This window comes from Daucus carota, chromosome 4 (assembly GCF_001625215.2).
Source record: "Daucus carota subsp. sativus chromosome 4, DH1 v3.0, whole genome shotgun sequence".
NCBI lineage: Eukaryota > Viridiplantae > Streptophyta > Magnoliopsida > Apiales > Apiaceae > Daucus > Daucus carota.
Genome location: NC_030384.2, coordinates 39258069 through 39274709, shown reverse-complemented (window position 1 = coordinate 39274709; position 16641 = coordinate 39258069). Strand labels below are relative to the sequence as shown.

At 33.3% G+C, this 16641-nt stretch overlaps 2 protein-coding genes across 2 annotated transcripts; one reads left to right on the top strand and one right to left on the bottom strand.

The window, feature by feature from the left end:
* Positions 1-633: 633 nt before the first annotated feature.
* Positions 634-8956, bottom strand: LOC108219078 (UDP-N-acetylglucosamine transporter ROCK1). Its single transcript, XM_017392335.2, has 6 exons — positions 8696-8956; positions 3794-4069; positions 2493-2691; positions 2252-2395; positions 1701-1775; positions 634-1076 (listed from the first exon to the last, which is right to left on the bottom strand). Exons 1-6 carry the CDS (start codon positions 8833-8835, stop codon positions 915-917), a joined length of 996 nt encoding a protein of 331 aa, XP_017247824.1. The 5' UTR covers positions 8836-8956; the 3' UTR covers positions 634-914.
* Positions 8957-12851: 3895 nt separating this feature from the next.
* On the top strand, positions 12852-15614 carry LOC108216812 (annexin D2). Its single transcript, XM_017389653.2, has 5 exons — positions 12852-13119; positions 13806-13951; positions 14063-14281; positions 14622-14834; positions 15163-15614. Exons 1-5 carry the CDS (start codon positions 13044-13046, stop codon positions 15457-15459), a joined length of 951 nt encoding a protein of 316 aa, XP_017245142.1. The 5' UTR covers positions 12852-13043; the 3' UTR covers positions 15460-15614.
* The last annotated feature ends 1027 nt before the right edge of the window (positions 15615-16641 follow it).

Genomic DNA, 16641 nt, shown 5'->3' with positions numbered 1-16641 from the left:
CAACATCTGCGGCCCAAGGGTGGCCGCTAATACAGTAATACTACTCAATAATACAGTGTTAGGTCTAAAGTCCCCAGTACTGGAAACTCCATAACCACCCAATGTTAATCAATCAAAGTACGAAGCCCTCGTGTTTTTTTTTCTTTTCGTGTCAGGACATGAAGCCTAACTAGGACAATAATATGTTAGTGCAAAATTGTTATAGCGTACTTGGACAGTAAAAACTAAAAAGATCCCAGCTTCCAACTGGAGTCTATTTTAGCCCGAATTTGTAAAGGAATGAGGTTTTTAGTCGATTTTTCCGATGTATTCCACATTACTCAGATGGATATTATGCGTAATAGCATCACAAACCAAGTGACAGTTCACAAATTTAACCATTTGCTTTACAGGTATTGAGGATATGAGCAATGTGCATCACAATCATATAAACAGAACATCAGACTGCACATTACCCATTTTTTACCTGACAATTCTTAGATGCACGATACAAAAATTCTCCAATTTGCCATTTTTTATCCTCGCTGATCTAGAAACCTGAAATTGGATTCTAACCTTTTTATTCTTAAAAACCCCGGCACAAGCAAATTTGCTGCTCCTTATCATAAGAAAATAATGGATAATGGACAGATAGCTTATAAGACAACAATTATACTTTCAGCTCTTGCCAAAAGGTGTGACTATACTTGGACGATAATCTACAATTTGTACAGTTCATAATGCATTCCTAAAGATATCAATTAACTTCTGAACCAGATTCTGCAGTTAATGCCTTCTTAAATTCCTAACTACCAGGTGCGACTATACTCATAATAGCCTGAAGAGGCTGTTGATCTATAAAGAGTCAAATATAAGTTATAAAAGGAAAAATGTAGCACTGGGGCATTACTGGATCTGGCATTGTGAATAAAAGTCTAGGCTTCCTTCTTTTTAATGCTGTATGGGTACTTCTGATATATTGCAATGCTGATGATAACAATTGGAAGGGCAGCAAGACAATATGCGGAAGGTATTATCCCATCCACGAGGTATTGCAGAAAAGCGGTGACAAGAAGTGCAAACACAATGACGAATCCCTGCACAATCAGATATACAACTGAGTAAGATGTTTTGCAAAATGTAAACCACCACAAATAGAATGATCTTTAATAGTAAAAGGTACAGATATAAATACTGGGTTTGATCCATAAATATAATCAATTGTGGACTTGCTACAGTACAAAATTTTCATAAATAATGATTTAATTATTTTTTGTGTTTCTCAGCAACAATGTCTCAGAACACAATGTTCAGTTATGGCTGTTTTTGGCTTTTTGCTAATGCATCATCGTGTCTAGACTCAAACCAGTTTTTCTTGCTCGTTCCAGAAAAGTTGCAACGCTTCAAAAGTGTTATGGTTTATAAAGCCATGATCGAGAATACATTGACATCCTACAAAATCTCGATACGCACATAGATATATCATATGCCAACTAGTGGCTCTAGCCTAGTGCTTGCCTCTTTAAAGACAAGAGGCTTATACAGTTTGCAAAATTTGAATTCTGCTTTATCTGGTAACAAGGAGAGAGAGATTGATCATATTAACAAGTCATTTTTGCTTTTTTCTAGCAACAGTAGCATTTTGTAACGATAAGGAGGCATATTGAGATTTCAATTGTTCATCATCTTACGACTTTCTATATGCTATTAAACAGACTTGCCTTTCGAACACCACCAGCATAGGACGTTACAAGGCCCACTAGAATTCCACCAACAGCATTGAACAATACAGGGATCTGTAAAAGAACATTAGAGCATTATATCATTCAACTTAATAGCTATCATTTCATTCAGAATATCTCTTTACAAACTAAAAGCATCACAAAGTCGAAGTTCAGAAGCGACAATGACGCCATTCAAAGATTAAGGGATGAGGTTTTGTGAAAAATTAATAAATGAAGATTTCATGAGCTAAGATGCAAAAAATAAAAATAAAAAAAATACACAATTCAACATAACCTAGGTAATATGACCATATATGTGCGTCAAATCATAAGGTTCTAGCTTTAGCTACTGGATGAGATGAGTTAGCAGATCGCACACAAATGTTTTTGGTCTAAGGTTGACAATTTTTATAGAAAGTATTATATATGCATATTAGTTATTCGGAAGAAAAACCTTCAGCGAGGAGTAACAGTTATACATTGGGCAAAATCTTAGTAGCAAACTAGCAATCAAGAAAATAAAAAATACAGTCACTAAAATGTATTACCCAAGTAAGTAGAGTCCAGCCGTAAGACAGTCCATGTTGTCTAATCGCCTCTCCATCTGGAGACTTATAGGTACTAGCTAGCAAACAGAGGCTCCCAACTACAGACATTTCTACGGTCATCAAGTATGATGAGCGTTTCTTGACCTGCAAAGTTCATAACAGCACATAGTAGGAGAAATTTACTACTACAGTGGGTAAATTCCGGGTACAAAGTTTCAGATAATAGACTTCTTATGCTAACCTGTGAAGCCCACTGACACAATGCAGAAGCAAGACCAGAGAGAACAGATGCTATCAGGACAGGAACAATCCCATAAAATAGAATTTCATCAGGGTCTCTGCTAGTAGATCCTTTGCGGGAACCTTCACCAATGCTCAGAAGAACAGCTGCAATTATTAACAGGAGAAGAGCCCCAATTTGTTGAATTGATTGCTTTTGTCTGATTCAGAAGCAAAAAGAAATTATTTCAGAACCAATGGGGTCGGGAATAAAGCTTTTCTTGGGTCAACGTTTCACATCTATCCAAGAATTTGACCCATCTGAACTACACAACCATATGTCCTACATTTTTTGGAGCAGGTCCAATAGATAAGTAATCATTTACAATATAAATAATTATGAGTTATGAGTACATAATAGCATATATGACAGATCATAATTGTCACCAAAATTTGATTGACGAGGTCAACTTGCGAATTGTTGAGAAGTCGGTAGACTTTGGCTAGGTGACAATGATCATAAAAATATCTTGGTCTTCTTAACAATCATCTTGGATTGATTTTACATTCCTATATTAATCATGGTTGGGAATTTCCATCACACTCCAATGAAAAGAAAAGAGACGTTCTTATAAAAAGACATATTGTACACCTCCTCCAAAAGTTGACAAAAATTATTTTATTAATTATAAAAATGCATGTACTATGATCAAAACTTGAACGGAGATAAATGTGTGGGAAAGTAATTTGTGAATAGTAATTATTACTAGTTCATACAGTTGTCACTACAACAACAATTATAGGAATCTCAAAATTAACTGCAGTTAATTTAGAAGTCATAATTAATCTTGTATCATAAGATGAAGAGCTTACAACTATATGCAGTAAGTATTGACTTCAGCATTCTTCAGATAGTAATTCACATGAACAAAGAGTGACATAATACACTTCAGCATGGCAGAAAAAGTATCTTATGCTCATGACAACAGATTCTACCAGTCAGGCACATATGATCTTGTGAGCTATTTTGCAGGCATCCAAACTAGTGTTTTCACAATAAACTTTGACTCGTCATACTACTGGCATATACATCAGTTGTGATTATGGAATGCAAAATTGCTAAGCAGTGTGACATTTGTTAGGGTTTAATTTTTAACCTTAATAACTTTTGTAAGATATTCAAATTATTGATCGATAAATAAATCACACAAGACACTCTCCTACACATTAAGCAATTTGAAACTCACTCTCATGTAGATAAGGATTATTTATTGGAGCAGAGGTTAAAAAAGCATTTAAAATAAACTGGATTTAACAACCAACCTCAACAGAATGTAAGTAAAGAAAGCAGTGAAAAACAACTTTGTCTGGTTCAGCATTGAGAATGTGAGTGAGTCGAGATTTTTATATGAGATTTGCAACAAGCTATTCTGCAGTGCATATGTAGCTGCTGGCAACCCTGACAAAGTCAAAGAGTCGACCAAAGTCCATTCCTTGAATACCTTCCCAAAACTGCCATCTTTTGCCATGAGAATCAGGGCACAGACAACCTTTGCAAGCTCGCATGCTAATACAGACGAGGTCACAATCACTTCTCGGCTACAAAAGGATTAAATCATAATTAGTAGAGAACTAATAGACAGGACGATGAATAACAAAGTTTAAGGGGGCACTTGGTTCATGTTTAATGAGCCCGGATAACAGGAATTGGAACCTCATTCCCTCTAGGTGTGTAAATCATTCCTTCCACATGCCTTGATATACCCACTCCCATACCCCCTATTCCCATACTCCTCATTCACATTCCCGATTCCCATTACCAACCACCATCCATACGCCCCCTAAAGTATGAGGTAGATGATTGCAGTCTGTATATGTATGCAAAGGACAGATAGTTGATAGAATATGTAAAGACAGAAAGAGAAAATGCTGTAGACACAACAAAAACCAACTGGGTTTACACAATATAATGAAGACATTAGTTATCTTGCACGTGTACGTAAAATATGAAATTATTACTATGTAAATCAAGAACCAAAAACACAGACATTACCGTCATTCCTTAGCAGACCTGGCAGCAGCCAAGAAAGAAAGGAAAGAGTTGGGCAGGGGAGTAACTTGGACTCACAATTATTTTTTCTATATACTATAAGTTTTATTAAGTACTTCATATTAGTCTAACTGAAAACAAAAAACTAATAGCATGCCAGTTACATGCCTCATTTGGGAACTTGATAGCAGGTATGTCATATTGACTAGATTACCGTCACTCACGGGTACTTTTTATTTGACAACGGATTAAAGTTGAGAAGTATGAGGTAAAAAACAGGAAAAGTTGAAGGAAGAATTCAACGAAAAGTAAAAAATTACAATAGAGGGTAAAAAGACATAACATGGCCCACACTGACGATGCAGCTGCAGAATAGAAGGAAACATCACAAGACAAATGGATCATACTAACTATTAACGAGCCAGTACAAAGTCTAATACACTGTCACATACAGTGGTCCAAAAGTTTCTCTTCCCTTGTTTAATGTTTGATGTCTCGTCCAAATAAAAGTTGATCCTATACCTCACTTTAAGATGCCATCACCTTATGTTTTTCAAGTGGAGATGCATGTCTTGTTAACGTATATTTAGAGGCAACTCGTTGAAACTTGGATGCGGAGGCAGGTCTAGGCATGCCCAAAAAAACCAAGGGGGTGTTTAATTCATGGTTAATGAACCCAATTAACAGGAATCGGAAACCTCAACCTCATGCATTAGCGTTTGGATTAGTTATTTGGTTGTATGGAATAGGAATCCTATTCATTTTGGATGGTTAAATCATGCCCTTCCCACCCCTTGGGTTTTCATATCATTCTGATTCTGATTAACCCCCATTTCCAATTCCCATTACCAACCTCAACTCAAACGGCCCCTAAGTTGAGCTTTAACTCCTATACTACTAGTTAATACATCAATACCAGCAAAAAGAGGAATTACTGGATACCATATCTATCCTAATTTAAATCTCTGACACATTCCTTTAACTTCGAAACTTGTATATTTTATTATTTAAATATCAAGTTCCTTCTAGAAGGCATAGATCAAATCAAAGTATTTCACCATTAAGCAACTTATTAGAACAACTATTCACCAACTAACCATCTTATAATGAAATTTGCCTAATGCTAAATCTCCAATTCACATATTAAGCATCCACAAATTTATTAATATCAATTAGAAACTAACATTATACATAATTTAGTGCTGATTAACATATTGAGCCTCCCAAGCTTTCTCAATTTCAATCAATGACCTTAACGCATAACTAATTGCTATTTTCTATTAGCGACAGTCGACACATCACACTCTATCAAAACTTCAACTACCAGCAATCAAATAAAGGTAATTAAATAATTATAACATATCCCCGAACAAATTAAGTTAATCTTTTTATTTTAACAGGCTTGTAAAATAGATGACGATAAACACAGATAGTTATTGCTAAGAGGAACCTGGTGAAGCGCATAGAGATAAGAGGCTGAGCACCCAACTGTAAAGTGAGCAATAAGGAGTAAAACCAGATGTGTGAGTTAAGAGCTTCGGGGTCTACTTTCGAATCTGATGATTTAGGTTTGATGTCTGCCATTAATGGAAGCCAATTGCGAGAGATGTATAGCCTTTCTACTGTAACTTTGTGATATCAAGTGAAACGGCTTTGTTTTCTCCTCTTATTGATTCTTATGTATCTTTTTTAGCAGTAAACGAACTTCAGGTCCTAATAAAAGTGATATTATTGTTATTGAATATTTTTGGTTAGCTATCTTTTATTTTAACTTCCATAGTTCCATTAAATAAAAAGTTTATAAAATACCATAAAATGTTAAATCTTCTATGCTATTTATATATAGTATATAATTAAGAAATGAAAGTTGATTGGATACATCGAAAGATAAAATATAAACAAATGATAATTTTTGCATAATTGATCTAAATATATATATGTAACATGTGTGTTGTTAGGTACAAGGAAAAAAAATTATTTGTGTTTACCTTTTAGGTACAAAAACAAAAAAGTATACGGTCAAATTTAGTGTCGTGTTGGGGCTTACTCCTAGGTACATGACATGACACAAAAGTACACGATGTTTCCATTCAGATATTAGTAATATTTATTTATAAAAATATACAAAATTTTATAATATTGTACACAAATATATATATATATATATATATATATATATATATATATGTATATTTGTAAACAATATACCTAAAAATATAATGTTTTCATATTTTCACATATTTATTAGTGTCACAATATCACATGAAATTACTGTAGTACTTAATGGGTCATGTGGATTTTGTATTCAGTTACAAAACACGAAGGTACAAGATACGAATTGCCATGTCTACTAAAAGAACATGATATAAACTTGCATAATACCACCATCATAAAATAATTTTAATTCAATTGACGGATAACTAATAAAAAAAACTAAATAATTTAGTTGAAATTAAATTATATGATATTTCTAGTCATCAATGTTGTATCTATTTCAGATTTTTGTGTTTATTATTTTAGCTGTTACAGGTTGTTAATACACTAATAGAAATATATCTGAATGTGATGTAAGTATGCTGAAATTTGCTTACGTGTATATATAAACCGACATCAGATCTAACAGACCAAACTACAAATGACTTGATATTCATGTCTATGATAACATTTCGGTATTCATTTTTTTTTTTTACTTAACGATATTAGATCTTGTATCACTATCGAGATTAATAGAATATCTAGTGTGAAGTGTGAACAAAAGAAATTGGCGAGGAGTTTCTAAAGGCCGCCATAGAAAACTTTTCTATTAGTGCGCCTCAAATTCACTATATTTAGTTGTCTAATTGAAAATCCAACCGCATGGATGTCCTTAAAATACGTAAACATGAAGATTTTGTTGCATGGAATCTACGGCTCTAATATACATAACATTAATGAGAGGTTCTGAACTGCCGGCAATCTAGTGTTGAACTGAGGGTAACAATTATGAGGCCAGTGTCGTCCTACAGTTAAATTTCAGCGAAGGTCAGAAACAGAAGTCAAGGAGACATTAAAGGAAGAACTAATAAAAAATCAACCAAATAAAAAAACTTCATAATACACAAGAAGTCGAGAAGTGTACATAACATGAAATGCAACAAAGATGCAAATGCAGAAGAGAATAGAAGCAAACATGTTAACATGACATGAAAAATGAATCATATTAACAATGAAATAGCTAGCACACAGTCCAACTAAAAGATCACATACAGTGGTGCTGAAGTTTCTCTTTCCTCATTTAGTTTTTTTCTCTCATATCCAAAAACATGTGATCCTAAACCTCACTTTACTTTCAAGAGGAGATGAATGCCTCGTTAGCGCAAATCCAAGGCAACTCGCTGATACTGTGAAGTGATGGAGGGTCTAGGCATGCCCCAAAAAACTAAGCTAGACAGTTTTCTTTATTTAAACTACTAGTCAGTTCGCAGAAGAAAGAGTATTTACTGGATATCATACCTATCCTGATATAAATCTATGACACATTCCTAAACTTTGAATTTGTAAATTCTACTATGATTTAAAATCAAGTCCATTTGGCAAAGCATATACCTACAAAGTACAAAAGCACTTCAGTATAACTATTATGTAACTTAGTAGCACAATTTGTCATTTGGTCATTTAACCAAACATCTCATAGTCAAATTATGGTATGCCCATGGGGACATGCTAAACACTAAATTATATGCATTCAACTCATTTTGATTGGCTCCTACTTCTTAATAATGGTGGACTCATGCATATACAACAACCACACCGATCAAAATGAGCTAAATGCATAGAATTTAGTTCTTAGCATGTGCTCATGGACACACACTAGACGACCCGTTTAATATTTACATACCTAGAGCTAATTCACATTCTAAATATATTTTGAAGCTAACACTAGACATAATCTAGAGTTAGTCCCCATATCGAGCCTTGTTTTCTGAAGTTTCAATCAATGACATAAATGCCCAGCCAATCAACATTCTCTTCTTATTTATCTGACATGACAAAGTCATATATAACTCGCACTACATCAATTGTGAAACTACCAGTAATCGGCTTTTTACAGAAAAATTAAGCTAATCAACCTTATTCAACAAACGAGAGAGAGAGAGAGAGAGAGAGAGAGAGAGAGAGAGAGAGAGAGAGAGAACCCCGTGAAGCGCTTAGAGATAAGAGGCTGAGCACCGTATTGTAAAGTGAGCAACAAGGAGTAAAACCAGATGCGTCTGTTAGCAGCTTTAGTGTCTTTTGTCGAAGATGACGATGACGATTTAGGTTTGACTCCCGCCATTAATGGCGGCCAACTGGGACAGGTGCTTCGCCTTGCTCCTGTAAATTTGTGATCTCCGGGTACTACTTTTCTTTCCTTTTCTGATTCTTATGTCCACATCTACGCAAAAGAATATAACTGTGCAGGAAAGGGTTTATAAACAGAACTGAGTGTTATATGGTTTCATAAATTGTAATATCAAATTATTTGGTAAAAATATTATTCTAAAAACATATTTCTTAACTAAAATTATAAGTCAGACTTGATATGTGATGAATTTCATAATTTATCATTAAATAAAAATAATATATTCTAATCATATAAATATAAAGTTTAAATTTAGAAGTTTATAGGATGTATATTTCCGACGATCTTTGTGCTTTAAGAAATATTTAATAAAAGTCAATTACATTAGTCACACATATAATTTATCAAAAAATTTTAATATTATTTTTTATAATAATTCATAAGTCATTAAATACTCAAACAAATAATTTAACAATGCACTTATCTCACTATAAATTATAAGTCATTATTCTAATCCTACCTAAACGAACTCATTATCTCATTCATAAGAATAAAATAAAAATAAAATTACTACAAATTAAATATTATAGGCTATCTGTCTATAATAACCTATTTAAAATGTATTTTTGGGTCCATGATATCACTTTCAAAGGAGTCCTTATAACAATTTCGAAAATTGAAGGGAAATATAAATTGTATTAATTTATTAAAAAAAAGCAATATAAATTTGTTGATATATTTTCGAATGGCAAAAAGAAATCAAGAGATATTTTTTGGTACCGAAAAAGCATCAAATATTATAGCTGTTACTTAATAACATAATAAAAAACAAAACAAGTAACATAATAAAAAACAAAACAAAAAATGAGAGCAGTTGGACAAACTTAAATTTCATTTACACCACGTATTTTACGGTGTTTTTAGATTTGGTCTTTAAACATTGACATATTACATTCTAAATTTTTGATATCTTTCGTTTTCCATCCTTTGACAAAGTTTCTATTCAAATCCTAGTCAACCTTAATAGATCAAAGAGCCATGATTAAAACTACAAAACTAGTTTAAATAATTTAGTCATGAACCATCTTACACTGCCACTAGTTTTTTCCGTGGAAAGCCCAGCTCCTCTCTTTTCTTTCAACAAAATCCAATTTTTTAGATGTTTGTGTGTTTCTTCTTTTGTAGCATGTTTGTGTGTTTTTTGGATTTTATTCGATGTTAGATCTATTGAAATTGATTTATAGCTCACTTTTCACAAACAAAGGTTGTTCACCCATCAGGGGTTCACATTTTCGACAATGTCTATAGCTGGTATCCGGCGTGTTGATAGCTGCCCGATACCACTCCTCCAATCTCATTTTATGAGATTAGAGTTTCTGAACATTAGTCTAACAATGAATTTTATGTGATGTTGCTGCTTCAGCGATGTTGATGCAATTTGGATTGTTTAGAATATCTTTGATTTTTTAAATTATTATATGTTAAACGATCAGGAAACAGACTAGCTAATTGTTTTTGGGATGTTATCTGTTTTTCAATTTGGTTATATTGTATTATGTTCTGCTTAATGAAATTATTTTTATTTTGCGTAAAAATAATAATTATAAGCCAAACCAAACCCATTGGTACGGCTGAAATGTCTAGATAATGCACAACAAATAATTGAACATGTCCCATTTTTTCTGATAAATCACTAAGAAAGCCCAACCTCTGCTCTAGGTTGTAGTATACCCTGCAGTCTATCAGTAAGGCCATCTCCATCATTTGTACAAATTTGAGTTTTGGAGTTGTAACAAGAGTGTGCCCCAGTCTTGAAACTTGAACTGGAACCTAATCTGTAAAACATTCATAAGAGCATCTCCAGCAACATCTTAGCCTATTCCTTAAATATAATATAAAATATTGGATCCTAGTGATTTAAGATAATAATAGTTATTTTCACCTCCAACAATATTCCTTATATTCATTCCTTATATACTGTTTTATTATTAAAAGTTACCATTATTGCAATATGTGAAGAGAGAGAACATATTTGCATTCAAAATTTATTATAAAATAAAATTTAGGAGAGGAGAGAGGTTACCTAAAGATAAGGCATGGCTAATGGCTAGTGGATCTTAGTGATTTAGGGAATCACTAAGATACTGTTGGAGTAGATTATTTTCCCATATTCCTCATATTTTGGTTCAAGACTCTAAATAGGTAAGCTGCTGGAGTTGCTCTAAGCACTTGAGCATATGAATAATAATTTTCTGCCGATCTCAATTCCTAAAATTCGATCACTTTTCACAAAATACTACTCGGTGTTTGCAGTATAAATTTGTAACCTGACAAAAAGCTCTTGCGAAGTTTCCGTCACAAATCACAAGTATTCGAGTTCAACCTAAAATCTATTTTCGTCCGGATAAAAGCCAAATTTAAGCATCACTTGATGAAGCTCAGATATAATAAAAACATAAACGTGATATAAGTATAAGCATCTTTGGGATACAGTACATTTTTTAACTTCCCGTATCATTACTTTCTTGTCTGTTTGAATGCTTCTACCGTTTTCTTATTTGTAACGTCGTGCTTCCACAATTTGCTTGTTGGTCTTGCTATTTTACTCGCGGTGCATGCTTGAATCTGTCCTCATCCAATAAAAACAAGACACACTACTGTCACTAAATTGTCCTATTACGCACGTATTTGGTTGCTAACCTAACGTCTTGCCTACCTAAAAATTTATAGTATAAAATAAGGAAAACTATCGTACAGATAAATTCAAATATTTAGAGTGAAATTAATTAAAAATTAGCTTAAACAAATTAAAAAAATATAAACTATACATGTCTTAATTTTAAAGGAACACAGTGATGGAAATTGGTCAATTGGTCAATCGGTATAAGATTCCCCATATTTCAGGGTTCATATTTAAGTGATATTATTTCCATTATCTCACGAAATCTATATTATTTTTGTTTAATCTTTTTACAAGACCCTTATGATTATTTAAATCTTTTGAACAAGTACCGGACGGCAAGCATGAAACAAAAATGGTATTTATATATGCAATTGACTTGTGTTTAAAATGATCAACAAACTGGGTTAAGTTAGTATTCGGGTTGTTTATGTTCACTGTTTGCACGCATTTTGAGATTATCATAAAGTATAGTTTTATAATCTTTTTTCAAAACTTTTTTTTTTAATAAAAATTCATATATCAAGTTTTTATTCAGAGCAAAAAAATTTAAAAAATATATTATAAAATTATATTTTAAATGAGCGTTGAAAGTGTGCCAAAAAGTAACGTAAAAAAAATGAGGGAACATAGAGAGTACTTAAGAGCTTGTTATTTGTGACGTTGTCTCAGCGTCTAGGTTCAACCCGGTTCATCCCGATAATTCATTAGAACGAATACTCACTTGTCAGTCTATAATTCATATTTGTCAAAAAAAAACTCACAAATTTAAAATGGAAGGTATTAGATATGTTAGAAATTCTAAAAACTGTATTTGATTTTTTCCTCAAATCGTAATTGATAATATATGCACTCAATGGACCATATAAACAATCCAATTAAAATCAGCTATTTATCTGTATCATTTAAAAAAGATTGAAATAAAATATGGATACCTAAGAACCTCTTCATTTCATTTTTTTATATGTATTTTGATATACTCAACAAAAATATAAATACTCCCTCCGTCCCAGTCATTTGTATACAAATGGCTGGGACACGGAGACCAAGAAAATGTGTAGGAAATGAGTAAAGTTAGATGAAAAGTGGGTATAGTGGTGGGACCCATTTATATTTAATAATAGATGTGAGATAGTAGTGGATGTAATAGTGTTTATATTATTATAGAATGGAGATAGTGGAAGAAAGTAGTTGGTGTAATGATGTTTTATATTATAAAAGTTGACTATTTATGGAATGTATACAATTGATGGGACGTCCAAAAAAGGAAACTGTATACAATTCATTGGGACAAGGAGTAAATAAATAAAGAAACTTGTTACCACTTACCAATCAATTGGTGGTGTATGAATGCACGAGTTTCGGCAATGCAATCTTTGCATTGGAAATAGAGCCCAAATAATCGGTCCCTCTCCCCTTTAAATACACGTTTTACCTCTTCATTTTCGATTCAGACAACAAGTACGGCATTTCTCAAATACACTGGAGATCAACTGAGAATCTGAGATATTATTACACAACAATGGCTACCCTGAAAGTCCCTGCATCAGTCCCTTCCCCAGCTGAGGATGCTGAACAACTACACAAAGCCTTTTCTGGTTCGTGTTTAACTCTCCTCAATATCGTTCTTATTTATCTTGTTATAATTTTAATCTGTTTCTGCTACCTGTTTATCTTAATATGTGATCATTAATTTACGATGTATTTAGCCAAAATGCTGATTTCATTTGATTTCTCGATTATCATGTCTGATTCAATTTATTAGTAATGCCAAGCAGATGAAGCGATGTTTTAGAGATCTGTTATGCACCAGCACTATCCATGCGTTTTCTTAATCTGCGTTGTATATTTGAGATGTTTAAATTGTTCGATTGTTTTGTATTATTCAAATTTCAACAATTGATGTCCTGTACTCGACAAATACAGTGAATTGAAAGAAGAAACCAACAATCTGTTCCTATAATCGGACTTATATGTCTGTGATTTTTAATTTTAATGAATAATTACTGTACCAACATTACAATTATGTCTGGGTTTTAGCAGCTGGCAGATACTATGTACATGCAAGTGTCCTTTTTCTTTTTTCACTCAAGTTTTTGTACAAGTTTGTTTTATTTGTTTGAATGTTTTATTTGTTTGAATGGTAGATCTGATTCTTTGGTTCCTAAAGTTTTAAGTCTTTGCTTTGTGCTGATAACTAGTTAGATTTAGATAAGTTTGCTTGTTATGCTATCATTTTTTTAGATCGGTTAAATCATTGACTTCTACAATTAATCATTTGCAGGATGGGGAACGAACGAGGCATTAATTATCAAGATTTTAGCTCACAGGAATGCCTTGCAGCGTAAACTTATTCACGAAACTTATGCTGCAACATATGGAGAAGATCTGCTCAAAGCTTTGGACAAAGAACTGTCAAGTGATTTTGAGGTAAAATAAACAAGCAAACTTTGATCTATTGGGTTTTCTGACACTCTCAGTAAGTTCACATATCTTGATTATGAAAGATAATCATTTTATTTATATTGTATAATCAACCAGCGTGCAGTGTTATTATGGACTCCAGTACCAGCGGAACGTGATGCATATTTGGCAAACGAAGCCACAAAGATGTTAACAGCAAACAAGGCAGTTCTCATGGAAATTGCTTGCACCAGATCATCCCATGATCTCTTTATGGTAAGGCAAGCTTATCATGCTCGCTACAAGAAGTCTCTCGAAGAAGACATAGCGCATCACACAAGCGGTGACTTCCGTAAGGTAAAAGTATAATCTCTGGTTTATAATTATAGTACCCGGTGAAGTTGATGCAGAAGAGCTGTCTTAGTTGTTGTCTGTAATAAAAGTCGGTTTTATTATCAAGCAGAATTTGTATAACTAGTGTTGAAACAAATCAGCTATTTAACTTGTTACACTGGCTCAAAATGATAGCAAATGTGATTATTGGAGAACCTAGTATGATCTTTATTTTGACTAGGGCTCAAGAAAATAAAGAATCATTACTTATAAGAAGTCTTCTGCAGTTCTTTGTAAAATAGTTTTGACGTGAAGTCTTATCATGTGTTAAATTTTGTTATTTTGTTCTGTTTCCAATTTGCAGCTTTTGGTCCCCCTTGTTAGTTCATTCAGATACGAGGGTGATGAGGTGAATATGACTTTGGCGAAATCAGAGGCTAAGCATCTGCACGAGAAGATATCTGAGAAGTGCTGCAGCGATGACGAGATCATCAGGATCTCGACTACAAGGAGCAAAGCCCAGCTCAATGCAACGCTCAATCACTACAACAATCAATATGGAAATGCTATTAACAAGGTAATAGTTTTTTTAAATAAAAAGTGCTTCAACATGTATATGAGCATGAGTCGATACAAATTATTAATTCAATTTATCTACTACTTGGCAAATTGAAGTTTCCAAATTCTTTCTAGCACTTATGTCCTACAATAATTTTTAGATAAAGATTATGTATAATGTAAGAAATAATTTTTAACTATTTACATGTGAGGAAGGTAAACAAATATGAATTGGATAGAAAACAAAAGGCCATACGAAGATTTTAAGGTTGAATTTCTTTTTAGTCTTGTCAGTTCTATACACATGGAAATGCCCCTTAAAACATTAGTCATGAACATTCTTGCAGGATCTGAAAACTGATCCAAAAGATGAGTACCTCTCTTTGCTTAGAGCAACAATAAAGTGTTTGACTTATCCTGAGAAGTACTTTGCAAAGACTCTTCGATTGGCTATTAACAAGATGGGGACGGATGAGTGGGCTCTTACTCGTGTTGTCACTACCCGTGCTGAGGTTGACATGCAGCGTATCAAAGAAGAATACCAGCGCAGGAATAGCATCCCTCTGGATCGTGCAATTGCCGGTGACACTTCTGGAGACTATGAGAAGATTCTCCTGGCCTTGATTGGGCATGGTGACTGCTGAGTAAATGTCTACTTCAGGCAATTTCAGATTTTAATGCTTTATTTGATTTTGTAATGGATCAGTTTCATTCTTAGGATTATTCAGTTTTCAGTTATTCTGAACTTTAAGGTTTAAAAACTATATGCTTGTATCATAATAAATATTGTGTTATGACATGCCCAGCCCTGTTGTCATTTATGTTCTGTAATTGCAACAAGTCGTCCTGTTTGCTCAAATTTTTATTGCTTGCTCAGTTATGATCAATGTTACAGCAAGGCAGAGCATTTTTCTGCCTTCCAAGAGGTTTGGCTGCTAGCTTGGTGGATAGAGTACACGAGCAGTGACACCATAAAGGTTGCGAGCAAACTCAGACCAACCGTTGTCTGTTGCTCCAGTGCAAATTAGAGTAACCAGTTCGTTTTAGGTGCCCCAATGATTGAAGTGAGCTTACATTATGGATACTTTTAGATCAGCCCCTGCAGGAGCTCAATTGTTTGTGTCTGGACTTTCAAAAATGACATGGCCATATGTTTTTAAAGAACATTTGTATTAGATAGGTTCTCGAAAAAACGGTCAGTCCCGCCTCCATTGTCACTGTCCATTTCATTATTTTGTGATGTCCTTCTTCCTGTTTGTTTATTTTTCATTGGAAACTTAATTTTCTGTACTTATCATGAAATTGATCACTTTTTTTTTTTTTTTATAAATCCACTTTTTCATTAGTTGGCATGAGACCGGGTAGGATGAAAGTGGAAGTGAGTTTGAGCACTCTAAATGTTTATAGAGAAAAAAAAAAAAACAGAGACCAGGTCTCCTGTATCCGCAAGCTCATCTCCAGCTAAGTTTTTCTTGCATATTCTCTGCACTTTTCTTTCTTCGCTTCGGTTCTTCACGTTTCTGCTTCAATTAAAGACATATCAAGCATCAAATTATCAGGTTTTTTATTTTTACCTTCTTTAATTCTCTGTTTTCTTTATTTTTTTTCAAGTGTTTTTAATGTTCTTGAATTGTGATGATTGGTTTAGTTACTTTACTAACTCTATCCCAATTTATTTGTCCTTTTTGTTCAAATTGACTAAACTTTAACTGTATTTTACATATATTAAATAATTTTAAAAAAATTAAAATGTATTTTTTCGATTTTCAAGATCATGTAAGAATAATTAGTAATTATCGGTCAAAGCGAGTAGTATACTTAAATTC